Raw genomic sequence first — 26347 nt, forward strand, 5'->3', positions numbered from 1 at the left:
CTTGTTATCTCAGATTCTCCCGCATCTGCAGTTCCTACTATCTCAAAAACAAACGTCTAACTATTTTAATCCTTTTTGCCAGCACTTGGCCAATAGCCTTGAGTACCTTGGCATCACCAGTGTGGATCTAAATGCTGAAATGTTATGAGTGGTTTTTTTTTTGTCTGTACCACCCTTGCAGTCAGATCTGAATCTCCCAGTTTATTGTCCTGCAGTCTAAACATAGTCCTGTTGAGGGTGAGAAACAAACGGAGCCAAACCAGTATCTGTATTTTATTTTTCTTGGAAGTCCGAAGCTGCTGATGAATTTTGCTCTGTCTCACTCTGCGTACACTTGGGGTCAGTCAGTAAATGTGTTTATTAAATAAACCGCAATGTCTGTAAAACATTTCAAGTTACTCCTTTTGATTGCATTCTGAGAATCAGAATTAACATCCAAGAGTCACTGACCAGCTTCTTCGTGTTTGCTGAACATATATCACTGCAGACTCATCGATTCAGGAATTTTGAGAAAGGACTGATTTCTACCCATTTAAGTTATGAGGCTGTTTCTCTGTACTGTCTGCTGTAAACTTCATTTCAAGAATTTTTGTAATGAGTTCATTCCATCCTGTTACAGAGTCTTAAGTGTTGTTGCATTAGTTTATAGGGAATAGTCTTTCACTTGGTTCCCTGCTAAATTGGGCCTATATTTATTTCAGCTGCTTGGCAAGTTCTTGGAGAAATTTTGGGAGCCACTCACCCAGCACACATTATTGGAAATTCCAAAGTTCACTCCTCCTGGTTTACGTAAGAGCTGTGTTGTCTGAGATTCCTATTTTATATGAAAATTTGTTCTCTTGGGCCCCTGTCCACTAAATGTTTTTAAAAAAAACAATTTTTAACTTGAGCCAAGATGTGAGGTTTTAATTTCATCTGTTCAAGGTAAGTGAAACCTAAATTCTTGATTGTGAAGTTAATTCCATGTGGCTCCCAATCTTTCTCTTTGACCCATTGTTTTATGACTAATAGACATAAGATTAAAAAAAATTGCAGGTTAGGTCATCCTGTCACTCGAGTGTTCTGTCCCATTCAGCAAGTTCATGATTGATCTGGGTCAACTCAGTTTTCCAGTCCTATTCCCATATCTTTTTGACATCTATGTCCAAAATATCTATCAATCTCAGTCCTGCTCTTGGGTCTTTTTGTTCCAGTGTTTGAGTTGGGCACTCGTATATTACATGATTCATTTTATTCCTCCTTCCCTTGCCTACTTGGGTTGTATCAGCTGTAATGTCTGTGGGTGGAGCTGCAAACTTTATTTCCCCACATGACCAACATAATTTGCCACTGTGCAGCTGGGCTGACTGCATGATTCCTATTTGTAATGGTTAGTTGTAAGTGCATAGAATATGACTATAATTATATTTGAGGGGAAAGCACCTACTTTAATTAATCCCTTTACCCAAATCCATTGTCATTAAACTGGCTTCTGTTACCTGTTAACCAGATCAATAAAGTGGTACTCCAAGCCAAATATTTTGTCATGGCAGGAATACCCGCCAGTCGTAGTCATGTACATGGCACTTGGTCAGTGTTAATCATGTGAACAGTGAGAGAACAACTCTTGCAGTTTTGGGCCTGAGATGACTGCTTTCAAAATTACCCCATTCTTTTTGAACTAAAGTAAACTGCATAAAATGCTCAACCTTTTTCGTTCGCTTTTCTCCCCCATTCTCTTTGAATCTGTCATGCCATATTACATCTTTGCTATTGTACAATGCAAAGTCACTATTTGAATAATTGCAAATGAAGAAACTACATATTTAATGAGAAATAAGAAAAGAGAAAATTCTTGTGGATCAGCCTTGGACAACTCCATTCTGGCTCTGATTTTTGGATGTTTTCATTGTTCCAAATGAAATGTACCTCCCATATGACAAGTATTTAAAAAAAAATTCCCTATGGAGAAAAAATGGAGCAACTCTAACCAGCTGCTTGTTAATTTGTCGTCTTCCATGCTAATGATCTGACGGAGGCTGAGAGATTGGACTTGGAATTCACATGATCTGTGCCGCTGAACATTATTGAACATCTGAGTCTATCTGTGGTTGTGGTTTGGGGTTTCTGCCCAGGCCACGTATCTTTCCTTGAAGACAACCTATAAATGCTCCATAAGATTCAACACAATACTTGGTTCTTGTGATTCCAGAATATAATTGTGTTCTTTGTTAGAAAGGCAATTAATAATACCCATTGGGAGAAGGATTTGCTGTTCGTCACTTGAGGAAATGTTACCTCGAGTTTTTAGAAGGAAAATACGTTCTTGAGAATTTGAAATTTTTTTGAGTACTTAAAAATGAGCCAGACCATTAATTGACTCTCAATAAAAATGCAGAGTTGAGTGCAAAAGTAATGGCTTTCAGGCAGTGTATATGTTTGACACAAAATGTCTTTTATTGCTGTCTACCTGAATGGGTTCTATTGTTTCAAATCCGATGTGATTTGGGTAATCTGGTCTTCTGTAACTTTTTCTTCACTGTATATGTTGTATGTGATTCTCTTACCTTATTAGGAAATGAATTGAAATTTCCGGTCTTTGTTTAGAAAAAAATCACAATTCTTACATTGGGCATGTGATCATTTAAGATCATCAATAAATGATTGGCTCTATTATGTCATTGTTTGACCTGTGTATGGGCACGTGGGTGGAGTGATGATGTCACTGGGGCTTCTTAAAGTAAGAGTCAAAGCAACAGCTGGTTTTCAGAGGTACATTGTTTCCTTTTTAATCTTGAACTTGATCTATCTTTACATGTGAAACTGATTTTTTTTTTATTGTAACTTTGCAAAATTTGCTAATTGCAGAGTAGTGATATCATGATTTAATATTAAACTTGTGTTTGTGCAAAAACTATCTCTGTGTGAAGATATTTGTGATCGTTTTCCTTCCCCTTTAGGCAATGCCCAACAAAGCGCCAGGTGGTGTACTGAATCACAAATTCTGTCACGCCACTTGGAGGGGCTTGTATAACTCATTCCACTGAATCCATAATGCCGACCGTGTCGCTGTGGGGAAATAGTGAATACTTCCTCGGAGAGCATGGAAATTGTTTGCCCTCGTGGCACCTTGTTTCTGATGGCTGTGGAGGCTTTGGTGCAGCTTGTCACAGGTTATGGGAGAAGAGTCAATAAATTGAAATGATTTACTTGATTAAAGGCTTTTTATTTAAAAAGTGGGTTTCCTTTCCCCCCAGAATTCCTGAGAAATTCCTGTGCTGGCTATAGTCACCTTTTGAGGTTGTTGCCCTTAACTAACTTGGCAGCAGCAACCAGGGATTAAACTAGCCTCTGGTCTGGTTTTCCCTATGCAGTTCATTAAAGCAGCACAACTGAGCTCAATGTCATGATGAATTAAACCCTATGCTTTGTTACATCTCTAGTTTTTCTTAGTGATTTTAATCTGCCTTTAAAATTGGCCATGACCTCCCTATTGCAGAATCTTTATGCTTCCCAATAATTGCTGAAATCACTTCAGATTAATGGCCTTCAAGAGCAGTCACAAATTATGAATGGTTTTTTTTTTGTTTTCCTACAGCTGCTTTCTTTTCTTTTTGAATTTGCAGAAACCTTGCATCTGATCCCACGTGCCAAACTAGAGTAATTTTATTCACTGTGTTGTACCTGTGTACCGGTACCAAAGTGTTTGGTCCAAATCTTGTTGTGTGATGCTGTTTGCAGTGAAAAAAGTCCCAGGGAAATCGAACGATGACCTCCAGCTAGACTCGAAGAGTGAGCTGGATACCAGGTTACATGACGTTAGCGGCCAGCTGAGCTCTGGGAAGAAACCAGGCAGAAAAGGTTGGTGTAGTGCAACCTTGTGAAGTAGATCCTTAGGTGAAATAGGCTGGGGCTGAGGATAAAATCAGTTTGTACATTTAATGTAATAACCTTGATTTTATCTTTATAGTGCACATACCTCTCAAACTGCAAAATATTTATGTTGGAATTCAGGCTTATGTTTGATGAAGCAGTGTGACTTTCTGTAGGATCAGCAAGTTGGTTGATTTTACTTGGTTGCACTCTGCTACTTTCCTCAATGGTGCAGTTTCATGTTGGGAAGCGGTGATTTTAAATCAGTAACAGTTGAGAGGTATGATGATAAATCTAATAAACTTTATTTACCGGGCTGAAACGATTATAAATAAATGTTTAACTTGGATTATGCACCACTGGTCATGTAACACATTTTTATTCAATAATTTAGTTATAGGCAAGAGTTGAGATAGTTTGATTTCCGGAAATCAAACTATGAATGGAGTTGTCTGAATGAACCCATGTCTCTGCATAATGAAAATTCTGCATTAAAATGGGAAAATCTGTTTACAAACGAAATCATTCCTGTAAGTTAAAATGTAGGCCCTGAAACAAACCATTAATTGAAATGGCAGTCTCTGCTAATTCACCAATATGTTTCTGAATATTTCACATTAAAGTGTAATATTAATGATTCACTAATATTCACTAATTTGTTGTTTTAACAAATTGGGTTGAGTCCAAACAGGTTTGGGATTAAAGTTGCCTTTTTTCTGATTGCAAGATTTTTGTGAGAAGACTGCAAATGATTGGAGAATTTGATAGTAAAAGATGTTATATCCCAGTCTCAACAATCTGACAAGATAACGTTTGAAATAAAAATCTATCCCTCTCACTTTCTCCCATCCCAGGGGGAAAAAGAATTGAACCCAGTATCTAAATTATGCTTGCAGCTTTTGAACTTGAGAAGCATTTACACTATTCAAGTGCTCTTTGTATATGACAACTTAGGGGTTTTGGAGAGTTAATAAAACATTGTTTTATGCACAGCCTCCATAGGCCATAATCATTTATTTTTACCAATGGTTGTTGAAAGACTGCATTTCTCATTGTAAGCCTTTAAACGTGTGAATGATTCAAGTTTTGTGATGCAACCGCTGCTCCAGTTCTCCATGCCAAAATATTTACAGACTTCTATGAGCTCGACATTGCTCTGAGTTCTGCAGTGAAACTTAACAGTGAATTGTGGTGCATTTTATCTTGTCCTGTTTTCATCCTCCACTCTTAACTTTTACTCCCTGCAGGTGGCCCGTCATAAACTGATGAAACTTGACTGTTTTCATTGTTCTCAGTTATCGTTACAATACGGAGTCACTCACTAACTTGGGAGTCGTTTTGAAGGTTGAGGTTTATCTTGACTGTAGATAGGGCAGTCCAGTTAAAGCCTGTTTGAGGCATTCCACATATGCCATGTGTTGCAGGGTCTCTCGTGTAGAACTGGTGAGATTGCACGACTGGTTTCCTAGGTAACTGCAGCTTATCTAGTAGCCTTGCATGTTGCAAAGTTACAAGTAATTTTGTGGCATTTTGGAAATAAAATTGGGAGCATGGGGTGTTGTGCAATTTGAGTTTCTTGAACATCAAGGTTGCTTCTGTGTTTTAATAATCTCTCCTCATTTATCCTGAGGCCACTGGCAGGTTCCGACACTATTCCTACTTGTAAATGATTGAACCTACGCGATCTGAAGCTTAATTTGCCCCTTTCTTTGCGTTCCACGCTGGTAAAATGTGAACGGTGCTGATCTGAGACCTGAGCTGACTTCCACTTTATTCTTCTCCTCCTTTGCATTCCATCCAAGTTCATAGGCATTGAGATAATTGTCTTGCACTGACAGTTGACCTACCTGCTTCTGGCACTTTTATTACTTTAGACACCGCTACCTGATTACTGAAGTGTTTTGTTTTTTCACCATTTCTATAACACTGCCCAATCTTGTATGTTTCAACTCATCTGCCTAATTGCGGACTTGACTTCCTATGCACTCCTGGCTTTCTCTTCTGTAAACGTGAAGCCATCTAAATTGACTATTACTTGCACCAAGTTCTGCTTACCAATCAGTTTTTTGCTTACTGACCTGCATTGGCGTCTCTTGAACAACACATTTTTAACCTCCATCATTGACCACGGTAACGAGGCTCCATGCTTTGGATTGTCCTCTCTATCTTGCTTTACTACTGTTAGGGCACTCCTGAAAAGGCATCCCTTTTAAAAACTACTTTTTGACTAAACTTTAGATTTTTGACTTACTGTCTCCTTGTGTAGCTTGGTTTAAAATTGTATTTATAATGTTTCTTCAAAATGATTGCAATAAAGGCAGTCTATATAAATATAGATTATCTTGGGAGTAATATCCTTTCATGAAGGTTGAGTGAGTTCCTGATAGTGTTACTGACAGCTGTCTTGGGTTTGGAATATAATGTTTTTAGCTGTTAACCTGGCAGTATCTGTAAGATGCTAGTATGAAATAGTTATCCAATGTATAGGATCCACTTGGAAACTAGTGGGTCAGTTATTTGCAAGTGCCTCTAAGTTTCAGGGCTACATGTCAGTGACATTGTAATAACGTCTTTGACAACAGCTTAAGATACATCGGGGCAACCCTGCTAATCACTTCGGCCACTCCATTACAACAGAGCAATAAATCAGCCTCGCAACTTGTACGCCTTTACATTGAGCAGCAAACTTGCTGTGAAGTCTTGAGCTGTTAGAATGATGACTTTGTGATGGGAAAACATTTGCTCGTTGTTTGTGGAAGAACCACTGGGGAAAGTCTGCTCATTGTCAGAAAATGCATTAAAACAAATGTTGAGTTCTTCTTTGTTCTAGGGAAAGCAATTCCATATCCAGAACCTGTGAAGAGTTATGGCATTTTCTTTCAGGAAATATGACCGATTTGATAAAAGCAAACAATGGCCATTAAGTTAGACTGGAAACTTCACACTTCAGAAAATAGCAGTGTCATTGTCATTGTAAGGCAACAACATTGTATAAAACTCACGAAAGAACAAATAGTGGTTAGAAAAAGCATGAGAGATAGGCAACATCTAATGTGTTTTGTTTAGAGTCTCAAGATCTGTAGCACGAGCAATTAGCAACCACCCTGCTAAGAATCAGACATGGAAGGGAGATAGTAAAGAATAGGGAAGCAATCCATGTTTGCTGTAGAGAACATTTTGAAGTCCTCAGCTGCAACAATCTTTGACTTGAGCATCCTTAGTTCTACTCCTCAGCACCCCATCTAGTTGAGCCTTGGCTCCACCCTGATCTGCAGGGATGTCCAAAAAGCTGTTTGCCAGTTGAAAAACAACAAAGCCTCTGAAGCAGATAGAAACAGTAGTAACCTTCTGAAATACAGTGGAATTTGCTTTCTCATGATTACATAATCTCTTTCCTTATCTAGAAAGAGGAATGCGTTCCAGGAGAATTTCAGGGATGCTGTGATTGAGAGTATAATTGCAGAAGGAAAATAAGATCCATTGCAGTAACTTGGGGAGTTGTCCTGCTGCACATTATTAGAAAGATCCTTCTATTGCCTTCTCCCAGTGCCTGAAGAGCTCCTTGAAGTTGCAGTGTGCTTTCCACCCTTCAAGCTACGCGTGATTTCAACTGTTTGGCAAGCCGAAGAAAATTTCTAAGAACAGCATGTGCGGCCTTTTTGACTTCACAAAGCCTATGGCTTCTTTCTCATGAAGGCATCTTTGTAACCACCTTGAAATTTACTGCCCATCGTCTGCCCACATCACTGTGACTTGCAAACCATGATCATAATCATGACCACAACCAACGCAAATCCTACCCCAGGGAAGACTCGAGTCCAACTGTGATGCCACACCAATCTCTTGCTATCTTCCTTGCTGCAGTACTGCACTTCACACTTGAGTAGTTTGCAGAAGGTAGAGGTAAATGGCAAACAATATTATTCATTCAAAACCAAAGTCACTCCAACCTTGGTCTCTGAGCTCCAGTGTGCTCCATTTGACATTTTTATGCACAAACCCAGCTCCAGGTCATTGCTGACTCCTCAAACATGGAAAATGCCTTTCTCTAGACACCTAGAAAAGGAAGAACCCCTTCCAACGGGCTTTCATGGCACAGCCCTCCCTGCCATCAATTTGAGATCTTAAAAAATCGTGGACCATTTTCCACATTTAGGGAGCCTCCTCTAGACAAAGGCAGATGATAAAATTCTTTGCCTCCATTGTGCCTGCTCAGCTTTGGCTGGTTAAGGTTTAGCATCTCAAAACCATGATTGCACTTTACTGAGCAGCAGTGATCTAATTGCTTCTGTATACTTTGGAAGTGCCGGCAGGTTGTCCAACTCACCAAAGCACTGAGTACCATCAAAAGGCCTTTCAAACCCAGAAGTAAAAAAGGTGGTCCAAAAGTGCTGTCTTCCCAAGTACAAATGTTCAACATGTTTTACTCACTTGACCAGCTCTGCTGGACCACATGTATTGTGCTTATTTTTGTCACTGAAACAATTGCTATACTTAACTTGGTCACGAGAGCAGAAATTCTTTTGGGATGTCCTTCAAGATCCCTGAAGAGAGAAAATATCTACAACTCAAACTCTCAAGCAAATGACAAACAAATGAAGGTTTACTGAAGTTGGCAGCAAAAGCATTGAGAGAATGCACAGTAGTGAAGTTAAGGCATAGTGTGTCTAGACAAATATCCAAACAATTCATCTGGACACTTCCAAGTACCATCTCGCTCGCATGTGGCAGAGTCTGCAGGCTGTGCTTTGGACTTGCATCTATCTCTGAACCCATCTGAGTGGAGTCAGTCATCCTTGATCAGAAAGAACTGTCTAAGAGGTGATTTTTGGGGATGTTTGTTATAACGGATTTAAATGAGAGAGCTGATCATTGACAGGTATCATTTGAAAATAAACCAAGAAAAGAACATGAACTGTAAGGTAGTTTATTGAGAGATGTTGTTCTTAGAGCTAACATTGGCCTTCATTAAATGTTTTTAGGAAGCCAGGGATGAATTAAGTCAGTCTGAGTGGGATTGGGCCTGTTGAAAAACCCTGGCTGAAGTTACATTTCGTATACAGTGAAACATTGCTAATCTGAGTTGAAGGACAAGCTTGTAACTCCTAAATGCAGCCTACATGCATTTATCTAATTTATTGCTGTATCAGTGCTGTGGTAATGTCTGTAACTTAATACGTGAGTGAACACGCTTTTTGCTTTATTGGTGATTTATCCTTCCTGTGCTGTTAACACTTTGAAGAGAAGAAATCGCATATGACCAATACCCGTTGGTAACTGAATTTTGATTGCAGCTGGAGAAAATGTTCCTTGTATGCAATATTGTTAATGGTATAATATTGGCTCCAGTAATGTAAGACTCCAGTCCTGATTTACTCACCCAGTAGTTCAGTTTGACCCCGACCAAAGCAGTACTGAAGTTAAGATTAGTAAATCTGCTAATTTGTTGACTTTTATTGGGAGACTAAAGTTTTAAACTTGTTGGATAGTTTGGGAAAAATACAATTGGTTTAATATTGTCCATGAGACACTGATCCATCCCGTATATACTTCATGATTAAGTTCTGTTTTACAATCTTGACTTCATTTTTCTGAAATTGGTACGGAAGCCATTGGGCAGCCTGAGAACTAGGACACGGCTTTCCAATATAAGCATGAAAATTGTCTCCGTTGTTACGTTCAAAATTGGTCACATTTAATAATGGGAAATTCTCCGTGCACCAGTGAACATTATTCTATATTGGGTTTTTTCGTTATAGTAAGATTAGAATAATTGGATACTACAAAGGAGAGGAAGCTATTTATATTCTACAGAGTTGCATTGTTCTATATCAGGTTAGCCATTCTTATTTTGTTTTGAGGCCTCTGATCGAGATATCTGCTTTTATTGCAGTTAGCTTATTCCCTCCAAGTAACTTTTTTGTTCTCTCGAGCTTCTCTTGAAATTCATTATTCCTTGTGGGCAGCCCTTAGTAACTGCCCAAGTGACTTGTATTCTTTTCAGAGCTCTGGTGCTATATACTGACCCTTTTATTTCCCTCTCAGCAGGGTCAGCACTGAGCCTGTTCCTGTCCTTGTCTGAACTCTTCTATTCAGGGTTACTAGATCATGAATGCTCACTGGAAATATGTGCCTCAGTTCTATCACCTGATCTGATTAACAGAGTAAACCTGCATATTAACTCTCTTGTTTACTTTCTCTGTTCTTAGCACAGCCTAGATGACAGTGGTGAGAGTGATCACTTATTTGCTTAAGTTGCAATTGTTTTTCTGATTTGTAAATAGGAATGTTATTTTTAGTATTAATGGCAAATAGTACTTTGAGGTGCACTCTGACCCCACTAGTGTTCCCCTTCTAATGTGCATTGCTTCGAAAATAAGTGACTCTTTCTAGCCTGATTATCAGGTGACATTGAGGTTCGAAAACTGCTGAAATTGACAATTACAAACTCAAAATTGCAAGGTAGTATCTATTTATGTTGGTAGCAAGAAACCTTTAAGTACCAAACAGAAACAGGAGTAGCCGTATGACCCTCACGTGTCATTGAATAATGTCAGGGATCTTCTCAAGACTGTCTTGCAGCTCAGTTCAAAACTCCTTGATTCCGTTATCAGTTTTGGTCTTGTGTATACTCAGTGACTGAATATCCTCAGTCCTTTGGCAAATCCCAAAGACTCAGTACCCTCTTGAGGGAATTTCTCTTTTATCTTTTCCTAAATGGATGATTCCCAGTTCAAGACTCCAACCAAGGAACATAGTCTGTCAATATCTAATGTTGAGCTTCTCAAAATTTTATACATTTCAATGAGATTATCTCTTATTCTTAACTGCAGTCAATATAGGCCCACCTGACACTATCTTTCCTCATAGAATGGTCTCCTTGTTCCAGGAATTAAGCTGATGAACCTTCATTACATTACGTTTAGGGCAAATAAAGTCTTGGAAAAAGAGAAGACTGTATATAGTACTCCACACATGGTTTCATCAAAGTCCTAAATAATTGCAGCAACGTTTCCTGACTCTTGATTGAACCTCCTCAGTAGGGACCAACGTACCATTTGTCTTCCTCATTGCTGGTACCTTCATATTAACTTCCTGCAATCTGGCTGCAAGAGCACTCAAATTCTGAGAAACAAAAGGTAAACTACCTGTTGTGCTGAATAGTGATTGCCTGTGAGAAATATGTTGATCTGCTACCCCTGAGAATGCACGTAACGTTGTTGGATTGACCTGTGAATCTGCTTTGGAGATTAAACTTCTAAATTGTTGACTCTTCTGCATGGGTGATGCAAGCTGTCTTCCATTAATATGAACAAAATATCAAGAATATTGAAGCTCTATTTGGTATAGGGAATATGAAACTTAGAGAGACTGAGGCCTGTATTTACTTCTGATTTTATTGTGGTTTATATTTAATGCCATCTAGATGGTCACTAGAATTGTCAATGACAAATCAGTTAAACACCTAAATGATTGGGGAAATTTCTAAAATTACTGCATCAACCTTAGTGACATTTTGTATATTTATGTCACACCAGGTTGCATTAGATTGCTAACTGCTTTAGTCTCCAGTACTAAATTTAACATTCAGTGCTATGGATCAGCATCCAAAATGAATGCTCATTTAGTGCTCACTGGGCTCCAAAACCTTTGTTCTAATTCATGGCAGACATAACTGACCATGTTCAGGAGCCACCACCCAATTGAACATGTTGATGACTTGATGATCTCATTGTTGCCAGTGCTTGATATATATTTGAAATTTTGCCTTTTTCTTGCTCTCATCATAGAAATGAGCTATTTAACCCAACCGCTACAGCCTCCTTCCATTCGTTGTCATCCAACCCAAACCCAAGAGGATGCATTCCGATAATTTTTCATTGCTCTTTAGTAAGGGTCAGCGTTTTATTCCCCTTTCTAAGTAATTGTTGAAGAGCATTGTACTGCCATTTCTTGATGTTTTAGTGAATCCCACCAGATAACTGAACTGTTTGCTGAATTATCACTTCATGATTTTAAACGGAGTCTGCTTAAGAATAATCTTTTAGGTGGCCTTTGAAGTGTCAGCCATGCCTCAATGAGTTGGTAGCTCAATCACCTCCAAGTTGAATGGTTGCAGGTTCAAGTTTCACTCAGAACCTGAGCTCATAATTTGAGGCTGATGCTCAACTGCAATACTAAGTGCTAAATTATTGGAGGATTCAGGTGAGGAGTTAAACTGAGGGCCTGTTTTGACCCGTCAAGTGGACATGAAAGATTCCATGATATGATCTCAAAGAGGAGCAGGGCGGTTCTTCCCAGTGCGCTGGCCAATATTTGTCCTTGTATCTGCATTATCAAAATAGGTTGATTAAATGGGAGCTTTATGTGCCCAAAGCTGCTTGCTTGCTGCAATCTACATTTGTAACAGTGACTGTTAAAACGTGGTACATAATTGGCTATAAAATGCTTTAGAATATTCTGTTTATCATGAAAGGCTTTGTATATGCAAGATTTTTGAGGATGAGATCCTTAGCTATTCATGTCCAAATGTGTAATCAAACTGTTAACCTGGATTAGGAAAACCTGAGGACAATCAACAAGGCATGTTACAATTTGACCTTTTAGGTTATTTACATATCTTGCAATTAACATGCAAGGTGTTTAATACATGTGAATGTTATTTATAGTTCTATCTCTCATAGGGTCTCTATTGTTTTATTTCTAATCAGTTTTAAGTTTGAGGAATTGAATATTAATTGGGACAAACGTTCTAAGAATTTTTTAGCTTCATTTAGACTGAGGGAATAGTTTTATGGCCGAAGAATGTATGATACAGGTTACTTGTGCTGCACCATAACATGATGCAATGTAGGCTTCAAATGCCATGCACATGATTATGACCACATTTCTGAGAGTTGGTGCTCTAGGGGTGTAATGTGATCTAGTGTTTTTAAAAAAAAAAACAAGCAAGTGAACTTACAAATGTGGCTGAATGTTTTCTGAATTATTTAATAGGATGTGAAAGTTACTGCAGCATCCACAGTGAGCAATTTAGCAATCTATGTAAAAACAAATATAGACTTTACATGTACTGTCCCTCCCTTTAGTGTTTGAGCTACGATATGAAAGAATTGCTGCAAGAGCAAGTAACAAAATGTTAATAAATATCAACAAAGATCTCAGTTGGTAGTTGCAATTAAGAGCTATGTGAAGCAAGTTTAGTTACAATATATATTGAATAGCTTATGCTCAATATTTATTTATATGATGCTTCTTTTTATGCAGCTGAGAAGCATGACGTAAGCATGGATGTGGGAGGTCCTTCAAGGATGAGAAGCAGCAGCAGCTCTTCTGAGTCAGACAGTAGCAGTGACTCCAGCTCCTCTGAGAGCAACGACTCTGAAACAGGTTAGCGTCAATTCTTTCAGTAATTGAACCTGTTGCTAGCCTGGCGCTGGCAGTGTCCATTTTCCCTCTGCCCCCACCTATACTCCATTCACCACCCACGATAGTTTCCAAGCAACAAGTGACTTCTAAATACAACTGCAATACATACAGTTTGCCAGATTAATGGAGTTGGAACCCTTTGCCAGTAGTTTGCTAAAAGATCGACATGTCTGGAAGAAATTCTAATAGTCTGTTAAAGCTGCATAGAAAAAAATGTGCAATAATGCTGACATTGACAATGGGAAGCCATAAAGAGCTTGAGTTGCACTTAACTTTATAAAGCAGCTTCAACAGAGATTTAAAAAAAAATTCTTCTTGGAAAAAAACAGGATTATGTTTTTTTTTCTACCTCTCATCTCACGAAAGATCAACGTTTGACCACCGGCAAATGAAATTTGCTACTACACGTATCTAAAAATTTTATGAAGGATTTCTGGTCAGAACATATAACATGTGGAATGCAGTTTACAAAACATGGTGTACACCTGTGCGCAGTTCGTGTAGTGTTTCACATGGTTGGTGCTAACACAATGCATTCTATGGTCACTGGGGCAGGTTCAAGATATTCCCCAACTCTGTGTGCACTGTGGACTCTTGCGCAGTAGGACAAATGTGCTTTCTTAAATATAGCTTCTAAAACATTAGAAACACATCAGAAGGAGGAAGCAAAAGCTGTTGGGCTACAGATCTTGTGGTATCCTTTCAACTGCCACAGTTAAGAGATGATCTAGGTCCTATGTTCTACCACTTCATCTTCATGGTCATTGACTCAGCGAAGCTACCGTAAGAATAGCAAGTAAGCTATATTTTGTAAAACTGTTCTTGATTTGTAAAAACAAAAATCAAAATGTCTGCAAGTTAGCTAGTTGCAATGCTGGAACTCAGTTTTCATTTGGGGATCAAATATTTCCAACTTAGATTGTGTGATTTGACATAGTGATATTCTACAAAATTATGATTGTTTTTTCCCTGTCGAGCTGTACACTTAATCATATTAGAAAATATCAGTTGTGCACCTGTGACAATGTCTGGTGTTTCTTATCATCCAAAAAAAGAGCCATTATACAGCTTTTGGATAAAGAGCCATTCTGTTAGATTCCGTGATTGTCTCTCCCACTTTGCGTCCTGTAAATATGGTGTTTCATTGCAAAAAGCTATATTTCAATCTGGGTTCTTGACTTAAGAGCTGTACTCTTACTCTTGTACCCTTGACTGAATTTTAGCCTTCATAAGTCTTCCCTATCCTGTGTTCTGTGCATACACTGAACCATAGGACAGTAGTTCACACAAAACTGCTTGAAACCCAGGATTTTTAACTGGCATACCATAAAGGAGGTTCTTGCGGTCAAATTTCCTTCATACTTGCAGCTTTGTTTGGGACAGTTCAAATTTTAGTACGTTGCAACTTGGATTTAGAGAATCTTTTTCTTCAAACACCCTTTATAAAGAGAATTTCATTCCCTGAAATAATCTGTGATCAATGAGTTATTTATATAATACTGGTTAGAAAAAAATGAACAATGAATTTCTAAGCAACAAATAAACTGGAGCTTCAGTTTGGAATAGGTAAAATTCATTATATACACTAGTTGGTCATCAAACATTTGTTAACAGAACTGTTATAAAGGAGCTTTTACTGTATGTATTTAATACATCCAAGATGGTAACTGTAATTTTATTTTTGTATTATGCACTCCATTATCACAAATGTGTTATGATATGTATGGCCTTTGGATGCTGTGATTTCTTACACAAATGCTGTCTTTCAAATGAGTGAATTTTTTTTAGTTGTACGCTGTACTTTTCTATAGATTGACTTGTGTAATAGCCACAGAGTGCAGAGTTTGCAACTGAGAGGTCAGCCAGCTAAATATATTTTATGATTCTCATTGTGGTGGAATAAAAATAACTGGTGCAACCTTGTACACAAGGGCTGGACCACAGTCATGTTTGGAGATTGTGGTTATGTAAAATAAACATAACTTCTGAATGTCAGAACTTCCTTTTGGAAATACTAAACTTCATTTAGTTCATTAGGATCACCTGGATAACTCCTTGGCTTTAGTAAAAGTACTAAGTGAAAATATTTCAAGTATTGTGAAGTTTTCTTCTGCAAATCGAAAAACCATTACAGAAAGTAATGTGCCACCCGCAGCTTTGAGATCTCCAGTAGCCCATTTGTGTAGACCAACATTTGGATTAGATCTGCTATCTTTGGTCTCAATATAAAAAAGTGAAGTTGGTGGGAAATTTCTGAAAGCCATCTGAAACTTGGTGAATTAATCTTAAATTGTGTGTAGCTATATGTATGACTCTAAGCAATGTACGTGCAGTATTGCAGAATAGGTTTTTGTAGGGCATTCTTAAGTTCCAGTTTTATTGAATTGAACTGGCTGGTAGTAATGAATTAGACAGTCTGATCAAAAGTTCACTGCTTAAAATTTTAACCATAATATTTTTAATTTCTTACATTAATTGTGTTATCTGGAATAGGTTGGACATATATTGTCCCAGCTGAGTTTGCAGTCATTTTTATATACCTTTTATAAAATGTGGAAGTCTCAACTAGGCCCACCAATTCTCATTGGCATACTATTCCTTGGTCCCAGCATGTCACTTAAGCAGCAAGTTTTCATGTGATTCATCGAAATGAAGATTAGCCTGATGTTGTTGAAAATGCCTCATTTTCCCACATCTTATTACATTCCGACACCCATCACTAGTGATGTTCCAGCCGAAATGCTACAGTCTTCTCTCATCACCCGGGTTCAGTGGTAGCAACCCAACTGTTACTCTGCTTCAAATTAACTACAAAAATTTAAGTATCAATCTGATCAAATATCAGATTGAAGCACCAGGTAGTGCCTTTTGTGACAGGCCACTAGGGCCAAAGTTCAGTATTCTCATGTCCGTTGGCTAGAACAGTCATGCATGCAATTAAAGGTAATTGTGTATTATATGAAATGCTACCACCTGAATGGCTAACCTGATTATCCAATTAGGAAATATCTTACTCCTCGCAAGTGTGGAGTAGGATACATCAAGTAGTTCCTCGACCATGAGTGTAGCTTAGGTTATGTTATATTATACCTGGATCTTAATGAACATGACACAAGCAGAAAAAGCAAAATAAGGAATAAAAAGGTTAAAACTTGAAAGAAGTTGATCAGAATAAGAAAATACTTGTCCTTGTCCCTAAGCTTCAGTATAACACTTGGCTGTTGATTTCTTGAGGTTTGAGAACGTATGCCAGCCTCTGAACAATGCTTAGAATTTTTCCTTGAAATATCCCGCAAAGTTCTGAAACAAAAGCCTCAATTAAGGTTAAATGCAGTTTGGCTCAGGTAGAATGACAATTATTTGGTTTTTGTTCTCTAGATTAATCCCATTTAGTGAGACGTGATAAATGAATTTGACCGAAAATGTCATACTCTTAACTATCTTTTCCCCTTTTTGTGTATTTATTAGTTATGCTCACTTTTGATCCATCAAAAGTGGATGTATGGGTGTTTGAGCACGTGATCAAATGAAGGAACACCATATAGTTTGAAAGCTGCAGGGATAAGTGATTTAAGGGATTGTCATCCATTGCTTCGTTTTATACTTGATGTGATAGGTAGATTGTCTCAAAAACAATACAATGTGCTTCATTGCCCCAATCACTACCACCACCAGTTACAAACCTATAAAATAGTTCACCATTAAGGAACTGAAAATGCTCTGTGTACACAATCTGGCATTGCTGTCCATCAGAGTTTGAGTGAGGGATGGGGACAGTGTATGCAAAACAGCTTTGTATAATTTTTTTTTGAGGTTCTAGTTGACACAATTTGGGAATTGTATACAAACTCTGTGGAAAAACTGTTTTGTACTGTACTGTACCGTACCGTTCTGGCCGTGTCTGAAATGGCAAAAACTATTGTTTTTCTCCAAGATCCCAATGTTTTTTTTGCTTTTCTTGATTGGGAAGCCTACAGCATCTAGTCAATGCTTAGATGTCAACCTACTTCATAATACTTAGTAGGGTGTTACACAACTATATACTTCCTTTGAGCCTAATTGGTATTTAGATTAAAGGGCCTCTCCACGACACATTCTGGAAAAGTGACTAATGTGCCAGAATTTATAATTGTCTGGTCGTCCTTGTTTCTTTGGACTCTGTAGTTTATCTTCCATGGTTTGTTATAGGACCCTGCAGTAAGTACCCTGCATCTGATTGATAAAGTTTTTATTAAATTCCGGTGATGCTTGGTGTCATTCACGTTAACATTTTTTTGTTGTAAATTTAACGCCATTGGTTTTTGGCACATAACCCTTTGGATTTAGGTATGCTTGAACATTTTTCTCAAGTGCTACAATTTGAACAATATTTCTGTGAGATGCATGATTTGGTACAAGTTTGAAAGTGGCGCTTCAGTCAGAGCTCGATGAAAAGGATTGCACACCAATTTAAAGATTCAATTGTTAGACTTTTCTCTTGCATTTTGGTCAGTTTAATTGCTGTTCTGCTTACACTGGTGCTTTTGACTGTGGGGCTAGATCCTGTTATGGGGATGCCTTGTAAAGAAAAGAGAAGTTACAGAATAAATTTAGGTCTGATCTGTTTGTATTTTTTTAGTTTGTGACTGGCACATCTTTGAATCTAAATGCATGAATCTAAATGCATAAATCTTTGGCCTGGTTGCTTTCAGATTGCTGTGGATTTGAATTGTGTGCTGAGGTCTTTCAGGACCTAAATTGGCATGGATTTGTGTTTATAGAATAGTACAATTTGGATTTGGTCAATTCGTTGCAGCCCTTTGTTTTGGAAATGAAGCATTGTATTTAGTCAGAAGTAATTTTTGGGAGGTGAGGCAAACCTAAGCAACAGACTTTTTTATTTTTAAAAAGTACTTTTTTAAAAATTTAGCAGAACAGGAGCTTTTACTTCTGTTTTGGAATGGCATAGCTGGCCCCTCAGTCAAAACTTTAGCACTCGTTGGCTACTTTGTTTGAAATTTTTTTCTAAGCTAAAAGATGAAATTTGTGAATTTTTTGGAAAAGAAACTGGAGTATGTATGCCAATTTTATTGTGATGAAACAATTCAGTGTTCCACAACTGTTTGTTTTTTTTTGTATGCAACTGTATATCTATTTATTTTGACTTTGCATGTTTTGTAATTGTGGGGGAAGTTTTTTGCTTTTTAAACTTTTGTATTTTTCTTTTGACTTTGGGGTCACAAGGATTGATTGGAGTAGCTTTTTTAAATATGCATTGCATGCAAGAGAAACCTTAGTTACAGTCTACACGTAGTGTTTGGCAGTTATTAAAATGAGATTGAAAGCTGTATTTCTGGTAAAAACAGCTGTTCTAACAACTGAAGCTTAGACCGTATCCTGTTTATCATCAAATTTGCAGACTTTTGAGTTTGTTAGTCTGTGGCCAGCTCTACCTGCAGCTTGATTGAGGTGTTTATTTTGTTTCTTGTTAGAAGATGCATTCATTAAAGTAAGTTATCATTAAACTGGGAAGCTTTTTTTTGACACTGCATTGTGTCCATATTTTGTACTCCATACCTGAGAACTCCAGGCAGCCGTAAGGCATAGTTCTAAGTAGGACTGCCACTTCACTATATTTTTCTTTACAGGTTCCAACCAGTTTATGAAACTGCTGTCAGTTGACCCATGGCCATTTCCTTTTGATATGTTTGTAACTTTGAAAAAGAAACTAATCAAAGTTTCATAAGATTGCTTTACTTTACTTTTCCATTGATTTGCAAGCAAAATTCGTGCACTTGCCAATCCGTTCATTTGAAGGAGTTTGAAAGCATGTTTGATCAAGAATTTTTTGGGTGTTGTATTACTAGTATGGTAATGAATGGCCAGTTGCAAGTCTATCTCATTAGTCATGCCATTTTTACTGGAATAGTTGAAATTGGTACACATGTTAAAATAGTATTCCTTGCATCTCTGGCAACCTGAGTTTAAAACTTCCTTAATGGAAGATAGGTGAAAGCAGCCTCTTCGTTAGCCGTTAGAATGCTCTATAGAGTAATTTTCAACAATTTCTACCCTGTTCTCAAAGGAAATAAATTTACAGTACAAACCCACTCACGTCTCAAATTGTGCTCTCCTTTCCAAGAGTACAGGCACGCTTGATATAAATATGACTGCACAATTGCACCAGCATGGTAAGAGATACTTTGATTAGGCTGGGCCAGAATTGATTTGGCTATATTTCACTTGTCTGTGCTGTACCCTGGTTTTGTCAATGTTAATTCAGCCAGTCGGCATCAAATGTTAGACCATATTTTTCCTTTTAATCAGTTTTTAGCTTTAGTACTGAGGCAGTGGGGTGCTGGCTGCTCTTGTGGGTAGAGCTACATTAGTTTGGTGGGCTTTACCCCATCCTGTCCATTGTAGCCAACCATTGTGGTCAGACCTAATTTCTTGCGCTTTAGAGTGTGACACACCATGCTGTGGAATGGTGTGGCCCAGCTTACTTTGGAAACAAATGTAAGAGCATGCTCACACTCATTGTACAGTCTTATTTTCTTTTGCCAATATACTCTTTCAAGTTGCTAAGGTGGTTTCTTTGTGGATATTCAAATGTAAGTGTCATGATTCTAATACTTATCATAATCGTGCAGTGCAGCTGGGGACAACAATTGATGAGCAGAAAACACTTGAATGTTGCAGCTTGGACTTTGCAGCTTGGAACACAACATCGTAGGAAGTCTTTTCTTGAGTAGTCTTAGCTGATCTTTTATAAATACTTTCCAGCCACTTGGGTCAGTCTTAATGACTGTTCTGTACAGTACTCATGTTCAGCTGTAAAAGTGATCCCATTCTATGCATGGAATGTGGGACTCTTTCAGATGATCTTTAGAGATAGCTGGGGAATTCCCCAGCTATGACAAATCTGGTCCAGATTGGTTATGATGTCAATCTGTCTCCAAAACCAATCTTTCAAAGACTGAATTTGTGACTGTTCTGAAGTGTTTGAATATAATGTATATTTAGCTTGTAATAAAGCTTGATTTTCTTGAGCATCAGAACAATATACTTTGGGTAAATGAATTTTTGGAGACCTCTTAACTGTAGCCTTGGGTCATAGCCACTCAGTTATTTCAAATAATCTTTAACGTGATTGTCTCTGTTTGTCAGGTGGGGACTTGTGGTATTTTAAGCTGATCATTTGGCTTGTCATTATTCATTTGCCATTTTCACTGTATCAATGTCCCTCTCAAATGAACAATTGACTGGATATAGTTACCAGAAATGCAGCTTTTGTAGTATATATAAAAATATATTTTTTACTCTTTCTACTTTTCTAGTTGAATATGTATCTGATGCATGTTGACTTTATATTTGGGGTTAAATTATATATGTATTTTTTTTTTTAACTTTGTATAGTTTTCTACCTTTCATCAGTTCTCGAATAAAACAAGTTTGCAAACCAGAATGTGCTTGCTTGGTGGGTTGAGTTGTATGCTGTCTGGGGCTATGTAGATCGCTAAATCATTACAAATCTATAAGCAGTATGATGTACCTCATTGGGTAGGTGATCACCTAGACCGGTAAGTTGACAATACATCCAATGTAGGTACTTTGAAGCCGAGCCCCTTATCAAACACAAGGTGAGAAACTCCGCAGTTGCGGATGTATTGTCTGTCCATTTGCGTTTTATTCTAAAGTTTGAACAAAAGTACACAACAGATCCTGCTGGATCTATGAATAGAGAGGTCATAACATAATGAATAGCTCCAGCATCTGCAGTTCTTGCTGTCTCTAATGTGAGCATAGATCCTGCAGCCAGTAAGACCTGTCTGTGTGACCTCATTTCAGTGTCCATCTGTTTCTGATAGCTTAATATATCTAGCCCTACTAAGCAGTCCATACCAAGTGACAATTGTTGGAATTAGTTTCACCTTGCCTCGAATGACTGAAATTCCATTATTTGTTCTGATGTGACCATTTGAATGGGTTTTGGGCAACTTGTTCATCTAACACCAATCCAAGTTGGTTCTGCAAAACTTATTATAAAGAAACTGTAATGTTGAAGAGTTGATGTTGGGACTAGGGTAATTTAATATTGCTAGAAACAAAGATGTACAAATCTTGATTTTATAATTGAAATTTGACTTTTGGAGTTTCGTCACTTATGGAATATCAGCACAACTTCACACATCTATAATACTGTAAGCAGCAAATGCTTGTGTATCTCGAATGCTACCATTATTTTTGAATTCCTATTTGGTGTAAAAATATTTGTGAAAATGGTGCAGCAGCATGCTGTGGAGATTTATGCCTCTTGCCAAATTATATGCAACTTTGGAGGATCAGGTACTTTCTACTTGGAGGCAGAAATGGCCACTGCCATTTTGATTCTGCCATCCCTACACCAAGAAGTAAAACAGTAGTCCAAAAGCAATATGATGATTTATTTCTGAAGCCATTAGTCCCCAAGAGAGGACGGCACGTCACACTGAGGGTATGCTGACTTAGCCCCTATTGTGTCTCAGATGGTTCACAAAATTAATCAGTTTACTGTGAAAGCAAACATGGCAGCAGGTTAAGATAAGCTGGGTGTCAAATGTAGGAAGATGAACAACCAATTAATTATTCTAATATTGGTGATTTCTCTTCGTGCTCTCTTGTGCCCCCTTCTCCCTCTCTGTGCCGTCTCTCCCCTCTCCCCACCCCGCAACCAATGTTAACCAAGATTACAAGAACTTTAGGATCCGTAATCCCATAAAGATGACATTGATTTAATGAAACATCTGAAGGTTGGCATCTTTATGCAGACCTCCATTGATACAGTACAAAATGTCAGCCAGCCTAGGTTGAATGCTGAATTCCTGGAGTGTGGCTTCAGTGTTAAACTTCTGAAGTGTTAATACAATCAATGGTCTAAGTCAATGACCTTAAGCCAGCATTTATATTAATTTAAAAAAAAAAAAAAATTTTTTTGGTTTTTAAAAATCTGGGTAAGGACATTATAAACTGCCATGTTTAACTAGCTCTGTGTTAAAGTTAAACTTATTAAAATAGTGCTGAAAATAAGATGCAGTGGCCAACTTTGTAAATTCATGAAATTAGCATTCGTGACGATGTCAGCAGTGACTTGGTGGGTAGCGCACTCATCGAGTCAGAATATTGTTAGTTTAAGTACCACTCAAACTTTAAGCTCAAAAATCTAAGATGACACACTAAAAAGGTGCTATATTGTCAAAACATATTAAACCAAAATCAGTGTGCGCTTTTCAGATGGATGTATATAAAAGATCCCATGATCAATATTTATGCTTCAGTCACAAGCAATAAAACAGATTACCTGGTTGTTATTACATTGCTATTAGTAGGACCTTACTATATGTAAAATGACTGATTTTGATACTACAACAGTGACTAAACATCAAAACTCTTGACCTTCAAGCCTTTATTGGACTAGGTAAAGTTGTTCCATAGTAAATTCAAATTACTCTTTTTTTTTTTTGATGATTGAGACTTGACATTGATTAAACGAGGTAATGACACTTCATTTGAGCTTCAGAAGGGATGTTTAAACCATCTTTATTGTCTCCCTCTTGGGGATGCCATGTGACCATGCTGAAATAGCTATTTCTTTAAACACTTGGACAAGTGCTTACTCTTTCAGGGATGCCTTGCCTATTTTTCTAATCAACCTTGTTCAGATGTTATTACCCTCACCTGGAGCAGGTGGGATTTGAGCCTGGGTCTGCTGGCTCAAGAGGTAGGGACACTACCATTGCACCACAAGCTCCCCTTGGTGCCTTCTCTTGGTATGTAGAAAGTGGTTTATTGATTATGGAAGTTGATTGGTGACAGTCGCAATTATAACAGGTACACACTGAACTCTGTACAGGATGAACAGGTAATGTATATAACAGTCAGGCCAGTTATCTTCCTTGATGATTTACTTTTCTCCTTGCTTGCATCCCTCTCATCTCACGCTCTCCCTTTTATCTCCGATCTATACGCTGTTCGTTCCCCCTCATTGCTCTGCTTCCTTCCCTCCCCCTCTTGCTTTTCTATTCCTCCCCCACCTGTCTCCCAACCTCGCCCATCTACCCGTCTCCATCCCCCCACTGCCTTCCCTTGCCTCCTTGTGTCTCTCCCCATTCCCCACTCACGAAGTTGTTGATGCCATTTACAGCATCAATTAGACCCTGCTTTCACTCGCAACTTCCCTCACTATAATTTGAAAAAATGTCATATGCTTCATGCTAAAATTGCAGAAAAAAATTGTTGTCAGAGCATATTGTATTCCAATATGGGTCTGTGCCTTTGGGAGAGGAAGGATGCAAGTTGGACTAAATAATGCAAGAACATTTGGTAATTTGAGAATGTTTGTTTGTTTGTTTGTTTGTTTGTTTGTTAATTCAACTTGGCTAAAATTCCAGTATGTTCATGGCCAAGCCAAAACATCTACATGATGCAGGCATACTTAAATGATGAAGTCATCTAATGCCAAATTCTCAGCAGCTATTTTAAGAATATTTTAAATGTAGAATATTTTAATTCAATTCACCTCTGAACTAAATTACCTGCTCAATATTTCTTCCTACCCGCAAAGATACCCAAAATGTTGTTCATTGCATAGATCACAGCTTATATCTCCTACGGTCTGTTTGAATAATCAACAGGATTTTTGGTTCCTTTTAGTGCCATGGAAGTGAATTATGGCCCTTTTGCTTTCATTGAGCTCTCAAGTGCGATACTGTGCACAGAATGATAGAAATGTGCAAGTAATTCTGTTTTAACCTGATGTGGTATATGTAAGAATCCGCATTATTCGTTAATGCGAGTAAGTGTATGTTTTGATAGTAATACTAACATCTTGGTTTTTATTTCATAATGTACTTTCTTCCCATAATTTTGTCCTTACTTGCAAATTTAGTTTTAATTTTTCAGTTTCATCTACTGGAGATATTCAAGCATGCTTTCCTTTGGCCTCGTATTTGTCCTGCATCTTCCAATGTTGCTGAAAGGTTGAGCATTTCTTGAGATATTGGTTAAATGGTATTCCCTTCAATCTTCAGTAACTACTAATATGCATTATAAATATGCAGTAACAGTGGGCTGGTCATGTGGGAACAGTTTGTTAAATGGGGAGAAAAATTACTTCGTCTTTTCACCGACTCTCATCTGAAACTCCATGCAGTTATACATCAGCTGTCAAAATGAAAGATCCAATCTATATAAAAGGAGGAGCACATAAAAGGAAAGCTATTTACACACACATTTGGGAAGGTAGAGATAAATAGTTTAGTTTTTGAAATGATTAACAACATGGAATCTTCAGGTCTATGTGAAGTGATCAGACACTTCAAACAAGAACCTAAAAATATCTGTTTTTGAAGTAGCCTTGTTTAATTAATTCTGCTTAGGCTACCAATAAATCCTCTTGAATTCTAGCTGTTGTACATGGAACTCCATCAATGGTTAACAAAGAACTCTAGCTGAGGAATTCTCAAATGCATTTTATACATCGAAATTTCAGGACTAGAATGTAAATGAGGGTGTACCCTGAGTGGTTTGCTTTTCTGTGACTTCAGTTATTTTAGAAGGTAAATAGAAGGCTTGACCTGCTGGATTTCAGTGAGTATGTGCTTCTTGGGACATCCTTATTGAATCAAGAGAACTCTTGTTGAGCCATTATAGCTGCATATCTGCTGTTATCACTCCTGCACAGCTTTTTTTGTGTAGATATAAGCAACATCAAAGTAAATCTTGGTGTTCTGAATGGTTTTATCAGGCAGGTATGAGGTATCCCAGCTTTAGAAAAGAAATTAACATGTCCATGTGCATTACAATGACTAACAATAAAAAAATTATTTTAGGAGTAGTCCATTAACACTTGAAACTAAATTGAGGATAATGAAGCAACACTGTTCTAAAGACATTGCTTCTTATGATTGTGACATTTAGCTGTATGGCCATTTGATTTCCACTATGAATTAATTACAAATTCTAACATCTTCCTAGCTTTCTCACCGATTCATTTTCCTATATGACTAACAAAGCAGATAGTGCAGATAATGTTGAGTCTATTTATTGCCCCCAGTTTTGAGGAAAATTACAGACTCTGAGCCATTCTTGGCTAAGAGCACACATGAATCCCAAGATGCTCCACATCATCAGTTTAGTGTGATGCTTTGTATTATATTAGAGTAGATGTCAAGCATATTTTATTGCCAGTGATCATGATTGCATACACAGAAAATGATTAGTTATTGTAAGGGCAACCATAATAAAAACTGCTGCTGTATATTGCAGGTTTAATAGATGCTGGATGAAGCTACATTGCTTTGCATTTCATTAAATTTGAAGTTTGGGGTAATGTGCAGTGTTTGATACTATGGTAAAGAAGCAAAATCTGAGCTATACTTATTGAGAAATGACCCATTGAGGTAAAACAGAGAGAAAACAGTGTGTCTTATAAGTACCTGTCAGGTTTATATTTATGTAACATGAAAAATATTCAACAGGCTAGACTTTTTACATTGTGCAAAGTCATTTTTGCAGTGTTTTTTTTTTTTGAAAAATAATAGCGACTCAAATGTTCCTCGCTTCTTGGAATTGGCTCCAGCTTTAGGTCTGAACAATGTGCCAAATTATTTTAATCTGTTTATACTAGTTTGATCAAAAATTTAACTTTGATTAGTATGCTATTTTATACAGTGTTCTCTTAAAGAATTGGTTTGTTTTGTGAAAAGTCTAAAATGTTTCAGTGTTCTGTTTTGAAGTGAGGGTCTGCTTGAAAACCACCCATTTCTAAGCTATCCAACACACACTCCCTCATCCTTCCTTGAAAGCAAACTTCTTTGACTAAACTTTAGGACCACGTCTGATCTTTTCCCCCTTTGGTACTAAGTGTGTTCTGTGTACCTAGGCATGTTTTAAATACGAGTTTGAGTAGATTTTAGTTTGTCTATTGATGCAATGGTGTCTACCAACTGGGAAGCTATCTATTTGAGTCATCCATAAATATGAATTTCATCCTTTTAAATCTGGGGTCAGGATTGCTATATTCCTACTTATGTAGCTCCTGCCTTATGCA

The 26347-nt window shown here is 37.6% G+C and overlaps 1 protein-coding gene across 1 annotated transcript in view; it reads left to right on the forward strand.

The window, feature by feature from the left end:
- LOC125487226 (bromodomain-containing protein 4-like) overlaps positions 1 to 26347 on the forward strand; it is a 126097-nt gene that overhangs the window by 43897 nt on the left and 55853 nt on the right. Inside the window, exons 6-7 of the mRNA XM_048617829.1 lie at positions 3721 to 3840; positions 13120 to 13242. Coding sequence (XP_048473786.1) covers positions 3721 to 3840; positions 13120 to 13242 — 243 coding nt within the window. The remainder of the gene's footprint in view (positions 1 to 3720; positions 3841 to 13119; positions 13243 to 26347) is intronic.

This window comes from Rhincodon typus, chromosome 38 (genome assembly GCF_021869965.1).
Source record: "Rhincodon typus isolate 14 chromosome 38, sRhiTyp1.1, whole genome shotgun sequence".
NCBI classification, from domain to species: domain Eukaryota; kingdom Metazoa; phylum Chordata; class Chondrichthyes; order Orectolobiformes; family Rhincodontidae; genus Rhincodon; species Rhincodon typus.